Source organism: Chiloscyllium punctatum, chromosome 6 (assembly GCF_047496795.1).
Source record: "Chiloscyllium punctatum isolate Juve2018m chromosome 6, sChiPun1.3, whole genome shotgun sequence".
In the NCBI taxonomy this organism is placed as follows: Eukaryota; Metazoa; Chordata; class Chondrichthyes; order Orectolobiformes; family Hemiscylliidae; genus Chiloscyllium; species Chiloscyllium punctatum.
This window is the reverse complement of record NC_092744.1, coordinates 75,435,462-75,453,563: the sequence shown is the minus strand read 5'-3', so window position 1 is coordinate 75,453,563 and position 18,102 is coordinate 75,435,462. Positions and strand designations below refer to the sequence as shown.

The following is an 18,102-nucleotide window of genomic DNA, read 5'->3' as shown; positions in this document are numbered from 1 at the left end:
TACCACCGTACCACAAAACTCTTCATGGAACGATAGCTCCTACACATATCCTAATCTTTCACCAGTTATCAGCCACTCTTCTTCACAATCAGACTGTTGACATATACATACCCAATTGATTCAAAATTTGCAACATTATTCTGGCCTGCTGCATCGCAATGAAACACAAGGTCCGAATTCATCAATAGAAAGAGCTGAAAATTACCGTAAGTCTTCTCCCGTTGTTTTCGCTCGGAAATGATCAGTTTATACGAGCCACTGAAAGTCCCAGTCTCCTCGCCACGGTGTTCCAGTGGAATATTGAATGTTATCTCATTTGAGTTGGCTTGCAGGGCGATGCAGCCTTCACCTGGGGCAAGGAAACACAGGCAGGTTCTCAGAGTTGAACAAGATACAACAAGGTGAAAGATTTGGGAAAAGGGAGGGGGGATTGTATCAAGGTACCTAGTTCTGCCAAAGAGCTGAAACGGGTACAAGGGGCTCAATAGTTTCTTCGTGATCTGCATCATGTCGTGAATCTATAAGAACTGGACAGTATGTACCAACCACGTTAATAGAAAAAATTATTCCCGTTTACAGCTGTTCAGTAGTAGTAATGAAGATGACCTTTCAGCCCATTGCACTAGTGCCAGCCTTCATAAAAAGTGATCCAAACAAGCAACTCCACTGCTGTTCCCCCATAGCCCCATAAATGTTCATTCGCAAACATGTATCTAACTGTCCTTTGAAAGGTTGAATCTATCTTCATCATCCTTTCAGGCATTGCATTCTAGGTGACAACAAATTGCTGCATGAAACACTTCTCTTCTCTCCTCTGGTTCCCCACCTCAGTGCCGAAGTCTTAAAACAAAGTGAATTCACACATTCTGCCCAAGTCCGGGGCTACCCATTCCCGCCAGGAACCAAGGCTCAGTGAGTATGTTCCTACCCATGACTCAACCCACACAGAGGAACCCATCAGAGTCCTCAGGCATTCACTCCACTGCCTGGTGAAAATGAGCGTTTGCTTTACTGAACAGCATTGCCCTGACCACAGGTACACATCATGAAGCCACCACTGAGCACAGACCTTCAGAACATAGTGGATGGTTATGCATTAGAATTCACTGCTATGAGGCTGCTGCAAGTGGAGATAATCAGAGTTCCAACAATCTACAGTTGAACACTTGAAATAGATAAATTTATCGAGTTATGGGGTATATTTGTGAATGGGACTAACTGGGTTTCCTCTACAGAGTGTTGGAATAGAGGGAAGGACACAGAGCATCTGGCTGACGTGGTGGGAGGAGTCTTACACTTGCTTGCAGCTCAATGAAGTCTTATTCAGCTGAACAGTCAATCACTACTTCATTGCATCATGTCCATTAAGACTCATACAGCTTCCAACATCCCTGGATCAAGATTGTGGAAGGTCCTATCAAACAACAGCCCATGAACTGCAGCAGCTCAAGAAGAAAGGCCATCACCTCCTTCTCAAAGGTCTCAATGGATAGCTGATGTCCTAGAGGGATGGTTTTCAATGACAGACTTAAAGAAATAGAGGAGGGTGCTTTGATGGGCTCACTTGCCACAGAGTCATAGGGCCACAGCACAGAAACAGATCCTTTGGTCCAATCAGGGAGCAAGTGAGCACTGCCGATGCTGAATATCAGAGTTGAAGAGTATGGCATTGGAAAAGCACAGCCAATCAGGCAGCATCTGAGGAGCAGGAGAGTTGACATTTCGAGCATAAGCCCTTCGTCAGGGGCTTGTGCCTGAAATGTTGATTCACCTGCTCCTTGGATGCTGCCTGACCAACTGTGCTTTTCCAGCACCACAATCTTCAACCTTCAGTCCAACAAATCCATGCCATTCATCATCTCAAACTAAACTAATCCAACCTGTTTGTGCTTGGCCAAAGTCCCTCCAAACCTTTCCTATTTATGTACTTACCCAAATGTCTTTTAAATGTTGTAACTGTACCTGCATCCACCGCTTCCTCTGGAAGTTCATTCCATACACGAACTACTCTGTGTAAAAAACGTGCCCCCATGTCTTTTTAAAATCTTTCTCCTCTGACCTTAAAAGTAGTCTTGAAATCCCCCATCATACAGAAAAGACACTTATTATTCACCTTATCTATACCTCTCATTATTTTAGAAATCTCTCTAAGGTCACTTCACAATGTCCTATGCTCCAGTGAAAAAGGTCCCAGCCTCTTGTTATAACTCAAACCCTTCATTCCTGGCAACATCCTGGTAAATCTCTTCTGAACCCTCTCCAGCTTAACCCTCTCCCTTCCTATAACAGGGAGACTTTAGCATATAGCATTTTTCTAGCTTACACCTCTAGTCTCCACATGCTATTCTTGGAGAAGAAACTACAGTTGGCAGCGCCCTAAACTTTCTCTGCATATGGTCTATCTACATAGCCATGTCTACATACGTACTCATACTCACCATAGGACTCGTAGCTGTCAGTGGATTTGATGCAAATGAGGATGTGTTGGTCCAGTAAATACTCTGGATCAGAGATTATGGGTATCAACTGTCATGGGGGTGGGGGCAAAGAGAAAGATAGTGAGTTACAACAGATAAGAGACCAGACTCTGAAGATGAGTGGCACTGAATGCTCCAGTAAAGTATGTCACTCAATCATTTACACACGTTTGCTACACACTTTCGATTGGATGGATTCCTGCTGAGCATGGATTCTGGGACACAAGCTGTCCTCTGGTACCTCACAACAATGAACTATTAGATCATTTGTGGTATGCTGACTGCAGTTCCGGTCAAAATTATACTGTTAAGGAGGCCAAGCCTGAAGTCTGGAGTCTAATGTTCCAGACCAAGCTCACTTTCAAAGTGTAGTCACTATCTCAAACATTGAGAAGACTCAGACACCACAAGGCCATTCAGCTATCATCATTTTGTTGCGGCATGCCATTCCTCAGAGCTACAGTTTACAAACTAATTTAATTGTACTGTCTCACTACAACAGAAAAGATTCTGAAGAGGTTTAGGTAAAAACAAGGACTGCAGATGCTGGAAACCAGAGTCTGGATTAGAGTGGTGCTGGAAAAGCACAGCAGGTCAGGCAGCATCCGAGGAGCAGGATTTTCCTGCTCCTTCTGAAGAGGTTTGTCAGGTAGATGCTGAGACGTTGCTTTCCCAGGGCCGGGAGAACAGAACACAGGGGCCTCAGCTTCAGGTTTAGCGGTCAATCATTCACGAGAAGATGGGATGAACTTCCTTCACTTGGGATTTTGAATCTTAGGGATTCCCTACCTCGGATGCACCATCACTGTGTACATTCAAGGCCTAGACAGACTTCTGATCCTTGAGGGATATGGGGGTGGGTGAAAATGGAGTCAAAGATCAGAAGAGGATCAGCCACAATCATATTGAATAGCAAAGCAGACTTGAGGAGCCCAAATGGTCGACTCATGCACCTATTACTTACTTTCTTAAATTCTATAATATTTTTACTTTCTAAGCATTAATCTAATTCTCCTTAAACACTGATTTACTCATCTTCATTAGACTCATATTCTTAACATATTCTTCGTGGGCGGCACGGTGGCACAGTGGTTAGCACTGCTGCCTCACAGCGCCAGAGACCCGGGTTCAATTCCCGCCTCCTCTTTGTGGAGTTTGCACATTCTCCCCGTGTCTGCGTTGGTTTCCACCGGGTGCTCCGGTTTCCTCCCACAGTCCAAAGATGTGCAGGTCAGGTGAATTGGCCATGCTAAATTGCCTGTAGTATTAGGTAAGGGGTAGATGTAGGGGTATGGGTGGGTTGCGCTTCGGCGGGGCAGTGTGGACAACCTCTTCCAAGAGCAACACTCCTTTCCTCCCCCACCCTTGACCCTTCTAGGGACTCTTCCCAAGTTTATCTCCTTGCTGTTGATTCATTATCCAGTGGAATCAATCTTTCAATATTCACACACTTCAAAATATACTGTACTTCCACAGTCTGATAAGAAAACTCGAGTTTCTTGAGTGTTATCCTCCCATCCCCTGTCATCATCTTACTGAAACAAAGTTGCACTATTTTACATAGCTCTAGTATCCTATTTGGAATAGGGCACTCAAATTTTATCCAATTATTTTATCCAATGTTATTTTATCCAATGTCAGACACATCTGTAAATTCAATGTTTTTGTTGTGATCGGATAAGAAAGGCTGAGCTGGTTCCCCTCAACCTGCTTGATTGGTCACAAAAAGATTTAAATTCTTTTTAGCACAAGGCTATGTAATTTTCCAGTTAAAGTATAGTTACCTATTTTTAATGTAAGCAAGGGAGAACCATTAATGAAAGTGCTAATTTCTTAACTGCTAATCCTGACACATGAAAAGGTACAGAGAGAGAGAGAGAGAGACAGAGAGAGACGGACACAGACAGCGGGTTCTTTCCTTAAAGTGGTCAGCTGAAAGCTCTTGGAGCCTTCCCTTGTAATACAGAATCCAGCATGTACCTCCAATATGTTCTTTCATGGGGGCTGGAAGTATTCGGTCTATGACACCCAGGCATCAATACGCAATACTTTGTATTTGTTAATATTTTCTGAAGATTATGATGGGATTTGATAAGCTCTTTTTGAGCATTTCAACCCCCAACCCAACAGCAGTTCATTGGTTCTCTCACCTTCACCTTGAGGTGGATTTGAGTTTTTAAACTGCTCGTCTTTTTTTCAGTCCAATTTACAATATATTAAATTTCTCATATCTTCAGAAATAAAGGGGTATAATCTCCGAACACAAGAAATCAAACACAGGTCAATGTATTTACATCTCATGATTTAAGTAGTGTATTTTTAGGTCTCTCTGCTCCTATGAATGGGCGGCATGGTGGTTAGCACTGCTGCCTCACAGTGCCAGAGACCCAGGTTCAATTCCCACCCCAGGCAACTGTCTGTGTTGAGTTTGCACATTCTCCCAGTGTCTGCGTGGGTTTCCTCTGGGTGCTCTGGTTTCCTCCCACAGTCCAAGGATGTGCAGGTTAGGTGAATTGGCTATGCTAAATTGCCCGTAGTGTTAGGTGAAGGGGTAAATGTAGGGGAATGGGTCTGGGTGGGTTGCTCTTTGGAGGGTCGGTATGGACTTGTTGGGCCGAAGGGCTTGTTTCCACACTAAGTAATCTAAGTAATGCTCCTTGGAGTGGCATGGTGGCTGAGTGGTTAGCACTGCTGCCTCACAGTGCCAGGTCCTGGGTTCATTTGACTGTGTGGAGTTTGCACATTCTCCCTATGTCTGCGTTGGTTTCCTCCCACAATTCAAAGATGTGCAAATTAGGTGGACTGGCCATGCTACATTGCCCTGTAATGTTCAGGGATGTGTAGGCTACATGGATTAGACATGGGAAAAGTGGGATACAAGGGATAGAGAGGGTCTGAGTGGGATGATCTTTGGAGGGTTGGTGTGGAGATGGGCCCCACATTCGAGATTCCATGTTCCATTGAAAATGTTACCATTTAGGTCATGTCTCATTGTCTTTTCAAAAAAGTTTATGATCCACTTTTCTCTTAATTAAATTTTTTTCTGCCACCTACTCACACAGTTGTAGCCTCTTCTTGCTCCTCCTGCAGACTCCCAAGCTCTTGGTAATAATTTCCTCTGTCCTTATTTTGGTATCATTAGCAATTTTGAAACAGTTTAATTGATGCTCATGTCTCTTAATTACTTAGCATGAGGACAGGGGAGCTCCCAAAATAAATCACTATTCACTGGGTTCATGGTCGCATGAGACACACTGGAATGACTATCTCGAAGTAGCTCTGCAAGGTCTATGTCACACTGTAAAGATACTTGGCTGAGGGATACATCTTGCTTTAATTGATTGTTAGTTCATGACTTCCTCTGACAACTTGACTAATGTCCATTTGCTTCCATTTTGTTCAATTCTTTAACGTTACATCCATTCATGTCACTTGATATTTAACAACATGGTCCTCAATCTTCATGAGTTCCTTTTGTGGATTTCTGCAAATGGTTTTTGAATGCTCAAATTTTCCAGGTGATGTGCTGTTTCCTGTTTGTTCCCTGCTTGTGTCAGGTTTTGGGTATAACCACTGCCCCTCTCTGTAATTTCAGTGAAATCGTACCCCATTCATCAAAGTGAGAACAAACTAAGAGATTTATTCATAGCATTTATTGGTGAAGACTTTAGATTGGTATTGAGCTGGTTATGAGCAGGGTATGGTTATTCGCTATTACTATACAGAGTTCCTTTTCATTCAGCAGGGTAAGGGTTAACTTCTTTCTAAAACACAATGTAGAATTATAGTCCATAATTATTACAACTGTTCTGACCAGCATCTGGAATCTGCAATCCTAAACTCACCTAATGACAATGAGAAATTAGAGAACAAGTTTTGATTACCTCAGGGAGAGTGCTCCACACAACCGTCAGATTCTCATCTCTTGACTCCTGGTTCTCACCTTCAGCACTTTTCACGAGATCTAGAGGGAACACAAGGTTACTGTAGATCCCTACTCAATGCGGAGCTAAGTGTAGGCAAACAATAAGAATCTTCAATAACTTCAGTAGGCTGGGTATGTTTTCCCTGGAGTGTTGGAGGCTGAGGGGTGACCTTATAGAGGTTTATAAAAACATGAGGGGCACAGATAGGGTGAATAGACAAGGTCTTTTCCCTGGGCTGGGAAGTCTAGAACTAGAAGGGATAGGTTTAGGGTGAGAGGGGAAAGATTTAAAAGGGACCTAAGGGGCAACTTTATCACATAAAGGATGACGCGAGTATGAAAAGTATGGAATAAGCTGTCAGAGTAAGTGGTGGAGGCTGGTACAATTACAACAATTAAAAGGCATCTCGATGGGTACATGAATAGAAAGGGTTTATAGGGATACGGGCCAAGTGCTGGCAAATGGGAGCAGCTTAATTGAGAATACCTGATTGGTATGGACATGTTGGACCAAAGGGTCTGTTTCTGTGCTGTACACCTTTATGACTTTAACCAGGCTACACTGCTGCTGGTTGGCAGATTCCATTGATTGGAATCAACTGATTATAGCCAGGAGGAGGCCATTCATCCCATTACACATGCACCAGTGTTAGCTCATCAACTGGAGCTATCTGACAGGACAGAAACTAAGAGTCAGGGAGGCAATCTGACAATGAGGACAAATAAACAGGGAGATCAGCAGACCGACAGACAGATGAGGAGAGAGAGAGAGAGAGAGAAAGACTGAAGAATTTGCACATTTATTTGCAATTGAGGAATTTAATTTTGTGCCATTAGAAAAGTCTCTTGAAATGACTCAACCACACACGTAGGAATTGCGACAATGTGATATAAAGCAATGAACATACACGGTGGGGGGCAGGGAGGATGGAGTGGGGGGGTTGGTTTGGCTGAGAACAATGACAAAACGACATCCTTACTTTCTAAGCAGCTGGAGTAGAATTCAATGAAGAACCTAGTCTTGGATTTAGTTTTCAGCTTGGCTTCACACCTGATAAAATTGATTGTGCCAGGAGAGGCAGCGTTGTTGGGATCTGAGGAGTGAAGACAATGGGTTAGCACAGTCTCAGTTACGAATGACTCCCATCATTTTATTTCTGATTAGAGCTCTACACAGAGAGAAAAGTTCTGGCAAACAAGGCTCCTATTAAGATCTCTGCTGGGTTTGTGGTCACTTAAGACACACTGTATATTGCTCACAGCTCTGCAGGGGGAGCTCATATCAAACTGTTCAGGGACTTAACTGAGAGATACAAACCACAGGGTTCTCTTAATTGATTGAAAGCCCATACCTTCCCCTAAGAGTGTAAAAAGAGCATAGGAGAAGAATTCATGGCTACTGACCAGTCTTTGACACAAACTGTGTTGAAACTCCCACCTCAAAAGTTGCAAATACCGGTGAATGGTCGCTGGTGACGATGTCTGTGGTGCAACCTGCAATTAAAAACAACTGTTAAACATCTGTCACTGTTAACTGCACAACACACACAAAATATTGCTACTTAATGCCTTGCCTCAAGACATATGATAGAGCTTTTGGTATCACTCTGTCACTTTCGAAATCTAACTATATGAAAGCTCCCCCTTCTTTCTGTAAAGGTCTGATATCAAGTTAGTGTGAGTCAATGTAAATCCAAAATTGAGTCAATATAGATGAGTTACAACAAAAAACTGTCTTTGATTAAAAATTAACTCGCCACTGATCGAGGTCATGGGTTGACAGGGTAGGAAGTGGCAGATGATCATACCGACAGAAACGGGAGAAAGCAACTTAACTTTAGAGCTTAGTCTGCCATTCATTGAGATCATGCTGATCTGTGACCTAACTCTATTTACCCACATTGGTCCTTAAACCCTAATTATCCTTGGATAACAAAAATCTTAGAGTTAAAATTAACACTTAAGATAGCATCGCACTCCTGTCGCCATTTGCACGTGAAGATGGATTTCATAACTTCAATTCTGAAAGGTTTAGATCTGATAGTTAGATTAGAGCCTCCTGTTCTTAGATTCACTGGCCAGCAGAAATGGTTCCTCTTCATCTGGCCCATTCATTTAGCCAATATCTTAATAATTCAAACAAATCATCTCTAGACATTCTAAATTCCAGGGCATACACCCCTAACCTGTAGATGTTCTCCTTCTAATGTAACCCTCGGAGTCCAGGCATTATCTTGGCAAATCTACACTGAAGTCTAAACAAGTACAAAATATCCCCCCGGAAGGATGGTGCTCATAACTGCTCACAGTGTTCCAAGTGTGATCTAACCAAGACTTTATAGAGCTAGAACGTAAATTCTATTCATTGTATTCTAGTCCTCTAATTAAAAGCCAACATTCCATTTGCCTTTTCTTGATTATTTTTTGTGCTTGTGAAATTTCAACAATGTACTTGGAAACTTAAAGTCTCTTCAGAAGTGATCCTAGCTTTTCACCATTTACAAAGTACTCTGTTCTATCCTATAAAACTCCAAGATGAATGTCCACACAACCTTGCTTTCTAAGCAGCTGGAGTAGAATTCAATGAAGAACCTAGTCTTGGATTTAGTTTTCAGCTTGGCTTCACACCTGATAAAATTGATTGTGCCAGGAGAGGCAGCGTTGTTGGGATCTGAGGAGTGAAGACCACACATGATTGTCTATTCACTGAATCTATTAACATCTCTCGAAGTTTAGTTATCTCTCTTTGATGCAGTAGGGGGCACTCTTCTGAAGGTTAGGAAACATCCTCTCCAATAGTTACTCAGTAAGAGCAGAATCTGGGTATTGTTGAAACAAAGAGAGACATGCTGTTGAAGTTTATCATCTCATGTTTCTCAGGAATAGATGCAAGGGAACCAAATTACAAAAGAGAACAACAATTTATACTGCATGTGAGTGCTGATTGGTTCTCGAGTGGGGATTCTGATTAGTCAAGATGGGTGGGGGATTTCAGGACTGGGGGTATATTTTTAAAGTAAGAGAAGATTTAAAAAGACACGAGGGACAAAGTTTATACACAGAATGAACTTCCAGAGGAAGTGATGGATGCGGGTACAATTACAACATTTAAAAGACATTTGGCTAAGTACATCAATAAGAAACATTTAGAGGGATGTAGGCCAAACGCAGGCAAGTGGGACCAGTTTAATTTGGGATTATGATCAGCACAGGACTGGTTGGACCAAGGGGTCTGTTTCCATGCTGTATGACTATGACTGCGACTCTGTTGTTACGGAGAATGCACTGGTCGGCAGCTATGCTAGAGCTGTTTTGAATAATATAAAGGTCAAGACAACTCCATTGGCCATTGATGGAGAATGCATCAGGGAACACTGTCCCTCAAGCTCTTGTTTAATTGAACAGGCACAATACCTGGACAGATCAAATCCTTGCATTTAAATACATGCAGTGTCCAGTAAGTAGAAGTGTCCCACATTTTAAGATTATCAGTCAATCTTACATTTATCATTAATGTAATCTTTGGCACACTTAGATTGTTCAGCAAGTGCTGCCAAGTCAGGCTATCATATTTTATATTGTGCACCGATTTGTATTATCTAAGCATGGCTGGTTGAGTATGGTCAGTCCTCTTCCTGCTGTGAACAGCCAAAGGGAAGTGCTGTTTCAAACAGTCCATTAGTCACTTGGATATACAACCTAAACACTTGCTAGTGCACCAGCACTGAAAATTCACCGTCTACTTTACTCAGTTGTGAAGTAGGCAGAACCTCTTCTTGGCTAGATGGCAGGAACCTATTAGTGGAAAAAAAACAGTCATGTTGCTGCTACACTGGGGCCAGGTGAAGTATGAATGAGAACTTAGAGCAGGAGTTGGAAATTCCACCCCTTGAGCCACCTCCACCATTTAATAAGATCATGGTGATTCTGATTGTAACTCCAAATCTGCACTCCTGCTGTCCCAATACACTACAAATTCTTCCTCATGGCTTCCTCTGTCAAGCTGACTTTCCCAATCTACATGAAGATTAAAATCACCCATGAATGATGCACAGCTTTTGTAATACGCCCTCATTAACTCCTGATTTATTCTCTGTCCCACTTTAAAGTTACTGTTAGGGGCCTCGAGATGCTCCTTCCAGTGTCCTCTTGCCCTTTTTAATTTCTTACTTCCATTCATATGTATTCTATATCTTCTGATTCTGGATAATTTCTCATTCAATCCCTTACCAATAATGCTACCCTTCCTTCCCGCCTGTCCATTCCAAAAGTCACATTCTCCAGAATATTTAGTCCCTAGCGCTGATCTCTTTATAACCATATCTCTGTAATCATTCCACCAACCTGTATTAATGCAGTTGATTCATTGACTTTGTTTTAAATACTACACGCATTCAGGAAAAAAGCCATTAATTTTGCCTTTTTACCACTTTTTATATGTTAATGACACCCAACAGTACTTCATCCAGAATTCCCTTGACTTCTGTATCATGACTACGTTATCAGGCTCTCCATCTGACATTCATTGCTGGATGACCAGAAATTTCCTCCAATTAAATATTAGGAAGACTAAAGGCATTGTTTTCATCTCTCCTATTAATACTTTTCATTCATTGCTGACTCCAATTATTTCCCAGTAACTATCTGAGGCTGAAGCAGACTGTATGCAATCTTAGTGTCTTATTTGATCTCAAGTGGAGTTTCTGACCTTCAATGCATTCGATTCTATGTTCTGGTTCTATGCTCAAAACGTCACCCGAAGCCTTCACCTAGACCTTTCCTACGGCCAGGCTTAACATTCCAACATACTCTTACCACAGTTTACATTCCATAAATATCAGCTCATCTAATATACATCCTAACTCACATCAAGTCTTGTTCACCTTTCATCCCCGTAATCTCTGAGCTACACTAGTTCTCAGTTGAGAAATGTCTCAATTGTACTTGCTTTGGAAACCTCCATGGCTTTGCCCATCCCTATCCTTATTGTTCTTCTCCAGACCCACTCACCTATGGGACATCTGTTCATCTAATTCTGGCTTCTTGAACAAATTTTGATCACCTTACCATTGGTTGCTATGGCTCAGGTACTAAGCTCTGGAATTCCCTTCCTAACTTCACTTTCTTCTCTTAACTGCTCCTTAAAACCAGTCTCTCTGACTAAACGTCAGTCATCTGTCCTAATATCTCCTAAAGTGGCTCTGGGTCAGAGTGAGAGTGAGAGACTCCACTGCTACTCTACTCATCATCACTCCACTCCATGCCTATAGCTGTTGTAGCAATGGGGAGGTGTGACAAGAGATCATCACCAAGTCCCACTGTGCCTTCAGTCAAGCGAAGGGTGATAACAGATCATCAAAAAAATGGCAAATAGTCTCTGCTGCTGCAAATCCAAATCATGTTGGCAATATTTTTGCTACAACTATTCCCCTTAAAGAGCCCCAGCATCTCAAACCTGTCTGCACACAACGATGATTTTCCACCCTTAGGGCAGAAGAAAAACCCATTCAGTTTTCACCACAAACTTTTCGTAAACTCAGAGTCATACAGCACTCTTCGGTTCAACTCATCCGTGCCGATCAGACATCCCAATATGAACTAGTCCCATTTACCAACATTTGGCCCATATCCCTTTAAACCCTTCCCATTCACATACCCATCCAGATGCCTTTTAAAATGTTGTAATTGTACCAGTCTCCACCACTTCCTCTGGCAGCTCGTTCCATACACACACCACCCTCTGCACGATAATGTTAACCTCTAACAGATGATAATATTTGACAAATGCCTGACACAGTTATGATAGATTTAGATAAGGTGAACAAAGGATAGTCCCTTTGTCCCTTTCACAAGGATTGTGCAACCCAGGTTTAAGGTTATGCACAAGCGACAGAGGGGGTTCATGGGGAAGAACCTTTTTTTAATGCGATGAGTGGTGATGACTTGGATTTCACTGTCAAGAGTGTGGTAGAAGGGAAGGTGATCGATGACTTCAATGGTTTCTTTTGTGGGGACTAACACGAGTGGCATAAGAACATTCTTTTGCTAGGGGATACTCCAACATCCTCTTTATTCATGTCCCCTAGGAAACCTGATGCTTCATGTGGCCCACTATTGACCACCTGGTTGCTCTGAATTTCTGTGCTGGGACCTCCTTCTATTAATAATCCAGAGTCATTATGGCACAGAAGACCATTCGGCCCACTCGCTGGCTGTCTTTACAGCAATCCTATATATTAGCTCTGTCCCCATAACCCTGGCTTTATTTTCCTCATGCAGCTGCCCAATAATCTTTTGAAATCATAGGTAAAGAGTTCCTGTTCAACCTGTCACTGTTGGTGACGAGAGAATGATATTATAAATACACATAAGTCAGTGGAAGCAGATCAAGTTCATACAATAAGGCTAGTAATCCTGCTCACCATAAGACTGACACATGACGTGTACGTTGGGGTAGCTTTTCCATAGTACTCGATCACACCAGGACGGCAGGTTGTACTTTAGCTGAGGAGAGAACAATTAGTTACTGGCCATGTAGGAGGAAACCTCTACGCTTAATACAGTTCCTTCTGAAAGCTCCACTTTTATGACGCTTTACCCTCTATAGCAATCTGAGATTTCTAACCAATCTTCCAGGATCTCATCGCACATTCTCACCTCTCGTCCATCCCTGGTTTTCATTACTCCAACAATGGCCATCATATTTTCAGTTAACCACGAGGAATGGAATTTCCTCCCTAAAGTTTGCCTTTTGACTCTCACTTCTCCCCTTTTAAGATGTGCTTAAAACCCTTGTCTGGTTGACTCAGCCTTTCATTTCTCAGCCTTGGCTTGGTGTCAGATGTTGTTTGGTAACAAGGCCCCGTGAAGTGCCTTGGAACATATCCTCGATATAAATGTAAGTTATTGTCATTGAGGACAGATGCTGCTATCAGGTCTGGTCAAAGCTGCAGCTCAACCATTGGGCAATTGTCTATTCACAGACAGCCCATCTGCACCAAGTGTTGGAGACTGGGTCTCCCTAGAGTACATGGTCTTTGTACTGAGAATCAATGGGCCCCTTACCACGGCTAAAGGTTTCAAGATCTTTCGAATGTGCTCCATCTAGAAGACAGGAATAGACATAGCAGGGCCTTGGGATAGCACAGAAATAGAGATGGTAGTGACTATTGCTGAAAATGTGTTGCTGGAAAAGCGCAGCAGGTCAGGCAGCATCCAAGGAACAGGAGAATCGACATTTCGGGCATAAGCAACACATTTCCAGCAACACATTTTCAGCTCTGATCTCCAGCATCTGCAGTCCGCACTTTCTCCTGGTAGTGACTATTCACTGGGTCAGCAGAGGTAGACAAGACTCAAAAAACATAACCCTTCGAGTAAAAAGATTTGAGTGAATAGATTCTAGGCTGGAGTTTGAGACAAGTGAGCCTAAAAGTAGCATCACTATCTGATGTGCCTCAGCTTCATCCTGCTCCAAGGATAATTTCTCAAGCATGGGATAGGAAGGGTCAGAGCAGCAGGGTTAACCTCCTCATCTTCAGGAGATGGCTAGCCAAGTAAATTAATCAGTGGTGATGTAAGATCAATCGATGGTGGTTACTGGAGATAATCCAGATTGCCTCCAGGGTCCCTGAGTTGGAAGGGACTGGTTTAACTGCCTGGAGGTGGTGATCTCCCTGTAGCAGACCAGGGGACCAGGCCTCCAGGCAGGCGTAGAAACCCTTCCTGCCTGGGTATAAGAACGAGCAGAGACTGCTTTTCAGATGGCTCCACCCACTCCTCTACAGTGCAGACCCAGCTGCAAACGCCATTTCATGTTTTCAGTTAAAAAAAAACAATGCGGAGAGAAGGCAGCTCTATTTTGACACATCCACCCTTACTTCCTGCCCTGTCTGGGCAATAAGACAGAGTTCTGAAGAACCCTAGGAAAATCTTGACCGTAATGTTGAACAGCTAGGGCCTGAACAACCCTTTCTCATCACGGAGAAGAGAACCCCGGAGACTGAGAGGCAGCTAGACCAGAAGAATAGCATTGACCAGATAAACATGGAGCAGATTATGCCCCATGATAGTGTGCAGCAATCAGGTCAGTGATCCAGGGTAATAAACTACCCCAAAACCATTAAAACACAGCCCAGAATGGATATCATCTGCTTGCTTTAGGATGAGCTGATATAAAGAGAGTCACAAACCTTCACCCACTCAGTAGGCATTCAATGTGAGTCACTGTGAATGATTGCTCATCATTCTGGGGAAGCTAGGATTGTGTCTACTGCAAAGTGATATCGTCTACAGGGAATGCTCTGAACCAATATACATTTTAGTTCATTGACAAACACTTGCTGTCAATAGCTTTTTGAATGCTATTTAACAGGGTAAGATTTTTGCCAGCATAGGGTATGGTAAATATATGGTAAAGTGTATCAGAACTTGGTCAATTACGATGGTTACACACATATGGGTCCATGACGTAGTACATTGTACCGTCTCTGGGCACAGAAAGAACTCTACTTGTCCTCTGTGTGTATTGTTTGGAAGGAACAAGAAAGATGATGGTATTCCCAGGACCTTGTCTTTCCAGATTGTTTCAGTTGTGGATATGGAAGATATCGTGAGAAAACTGATTCAGCAGGCCAATATGAAAAAAGGAGAATCTATATATTGGTCTGATAGGACTCCCATTCTGAGAGTAGATCTAAGCTGTGTTGTTGAAAGAAGTAGAAGTTACACTCTGTACCTCAACCATTTTGTATGCAAAACTATAGCACACTACATAGAACTAAATAAAGCTGTAGCACCATAACTTATTCCAATGCGATATCATTCATGAAAAAATATATATGAAAAATATAAACTCCGACTGGAGCAATAATTGTGATGCTCACTCCTGTAGGCTTCTGTTTGATGAAGTTGTACATCTCTCTGCTATCTCGCTCATAGCGATAAGTTGGAGGGAAGGTGATGTCTTCTTCCTCTGCAAAGTGAAAAAATATAATGATAAAGTGATTTCCTGCTTTTTCTCTCCCTGCCCACAGCCAAACATGATACAGTCTGCCTTGCTGTCCCACCTTATCGCACTGTGATAGGGAAGGCCAGGCTCCTGGACATTGCTGATTTCTCAGCTCAGCAGGTTGGGGAGATCAGAGTTTCTCATACCCCTTAGTACATAGATAGCTCAGCTCAGGCAGGCCTTCAGGTGCAGGGTACCCAGAATGCACACATCTGGAGCAGGACTCCAGAACACCCTGAGATGTGCCTAGCTCACACTTAGACCCAGAGTAGAGCTGCCACAGACTCTGACATCTTGTTTTATTGGACAGTGTTCAAATTCAGGAACCCACCTTTAGCACATAACTACTTTCGGTCTCCAATTCCCTCTAAGACATTCATTCTACCTCCATAACTAAGCATTTATCTCCTTTGGCTTGGTATCAGTTTGTGTTTGATGCTTCAGTGAAGCAGCTTGGGTTCTTTCACAACATAAGCAGTGCTATGTAAACGTAATGAGGCCACTGTTGATATGCACTGTTTCATTAGAGACTGCTGTCCCTCTGAGATCTTCAAAGACCAACATTCAAAAGAACCACCTTCTAGGTGACATGGCTTCACAGCACACCAGGTAACCACTGAGACATTGAGTTCATATTAAATTTTTCTTCCATGCTCCAGACCATTTCCAAATCAGAACAAACCTTTACTACCAGTGCACTTACCAGTGATCCAATCAGGCTCAGCACTTCAGATCAATATTCCAGTAATAAACCTATGTTCCATGTTGAAGTTGATTCCCTCCTGTAATAGCTTGAATCATAGAACTGTACCTCAGATATTTGTCTGGCTATTTACACCTGCTCTGGGTTCTCTGAAAAGTGCTATCCATCTAAGTCAATTCTCCTGCTTCTTTTGACCAAAATTAACTCCATCCACTACTTCAGACTGCAATGGAGTTTGATGCTCGTTTCTCCAATCCTGGCCTACAGTCTTCCCAGTCATTGCCAACCCTGGCCTATATTTTCCCAATCCCAATTACCATTACCAGCCCTGCTTCCCAGCTGCTGCGATTCCCTGTAGTCCTTGTCATACCAGCCCACCCCTTTGTCATTCCACATTCAGAATTTCCCTGATGTTGCACGAGTCCAATCTTCCATCTTCTTCATTGCTGCACTATCTGAAGGAGCCAGTGGGTGCCTGTAGGCTTAGTGTTAACATGCCCATGGTCCCTGATCACCTGCATCTCTGGACTATCCAGTTGTTGGGATTGCCCCCTCCCTGCCTGTAGTCTTGCACCAAGTTTCCAGAATCCCCCGGTTTATAAACACGTACTACCTCATTTCAATGAATTGTACAACTTAATCCAAATTCTCTTTACTCTTCATGTCTAATAAAGTTTGACTACTTTGTGTGTAGTTGTCTCATTCTACCTCCAACACTGCAAGGCCACTTGTTTTTCCACGCTAAGGATCATCTGATGTCAATCTTCCCAAAGTGTAGTGAGCAAAAGTACCACAAACTATGGTGGTTTACGGATTCTCAGCACAACTTATTTTGTGATACTGTGGAGTCTGTGGACTGAGCATATATTGGCTGTGGGTGACCCCACCCACCTTTCCATTTTGTGAAAACTCTTTTGCTATGCTTTGAGTTGCACTTCAGACCCCTGCAATCGAGATTTGGGCATCTAGTGTGGAGGGGTTTGGGTATACCTGAGGACCTCCTCATGGACCTAGCCAGGCTGGCCTTAAACAGGCTGTGGAGGGGAGTCATTCCTACTGATTATTCCTGATCCCTGGTTATATTCACGCCCTTAATGAGCTTTGAATGTAAATGAATTCATTGGACAAGGTTGATTTGCAGTGCTGGTTAATAGATGAAAAAAAAACAACCACGGGGTTTATTGATGGGGAATAAAAAACATTCAGATGTGTGTAGGAGCACTTCTGGATGTAATAAAAAGAAAAATAAAGGGAACCAGAAATAAGCAAAGCTACCAAAAGTTGTCTTCTACTTCCGGGAAAACAGGAAGCAACAGTCAATTAGAAGGATTGTTGCGAGAATTTCATTCATGGCCTTTGTTAAAACAGATGTCCTCCTCATACTTACAGAGGCAGCAAAAAACTCAAAGAGTGTTCATTGTGTCTCTCGTGGAAGTTCAGGCTAAGGCCTAGACCCTTCACTTTACCCAAGATTGCTTGCATTATTGCTACATGCTCTTACGGAATTGAAGGAAAACTTTCTTGTCATTCTTCTCCATGATGAGCTGGTCCTTGGTTAGTAGCTCCTGGTACTGCTGTTGTTTGATCTTCTCCACAATATTCTCAGCCTCCTGCTCAAAATGGAGAGGTTAGATCACAATGCCATCCTGCACAAAAAGACCTACCCCAGTGAGGAGTCGCTTTCATTGTGTTTTGGCAAAAATAGCCACCCCCCTCCCCTGTAGAATCCATTTTAAATAATTCAATGTTTTGGATTGCTGGTCCAGTTATTACAATAGACTTAAAATAATCACCGAGCTGGTTTGCTGCCTGAAAGACTCTCATTTGAAAAATGTGCTGATTATATGGAAAGACAATGATGCCATGAGTGTTGCTGTCCAGGGAGCATCATATCTTCCTTTTCAGAAATGTAAAGGGTATCTTCGGTGCGTGAGGTGAGGCCTACCTTGAGTTGGCATATTGATGAGAATATAGTAGACAGGATCAG

At 42.7% G+C, this 18,102-nt stretch overlaps 1 protein-coding gene across 1 annotated transcript in view; it reads right to left on the bottom strand.

The window, feature by feature from the left end:
- inpp5d (inositol polyphosphate-5-phosphatase D) overlaps positions 1 to 18,102 on the bottom strand; it is a 112,108-nt gene that overhangs the window by 26,889 nt on the left and 67,117 nt on the right. Inside the window, exons 16-23 of the mRNA XM_072572947.1 lie at positions 17,617 to 17,725; positions 15,288 to 15,376; positions 12,825 to 12,906; positions 7,807 to 7,896; positions 7,383 to 7,496; positions 6,362 to 6,441; positions 2,439 to 2,526; positions 206 to 349 (exon numbers count right to left, since the gene is read on the bottom strand). Coding sequence (XP_072429048.1) covers positions 206 to 349; positions 2,439 to 2,526; positions 6,362 to 6,441; positions 7,383 to 7,496; positions 7,807 to 7,896; positions 12,825 to 12,906; positions 15,288 to 15,376; positions 17,617 to 17,725 — 796 coding nt within the window. The remainder of the gene's footprint in view (positions 1 to 205; positions 350 to 2,438; positions 2,527 to 6,361; positions 6,442 to 7,382; positions 7,497 to 7,806; positions 7,897 to 12,824; positions 12,907 to 15,287; positions 15,377 to 17,616; positions 17,726 to 18,102) is intronic.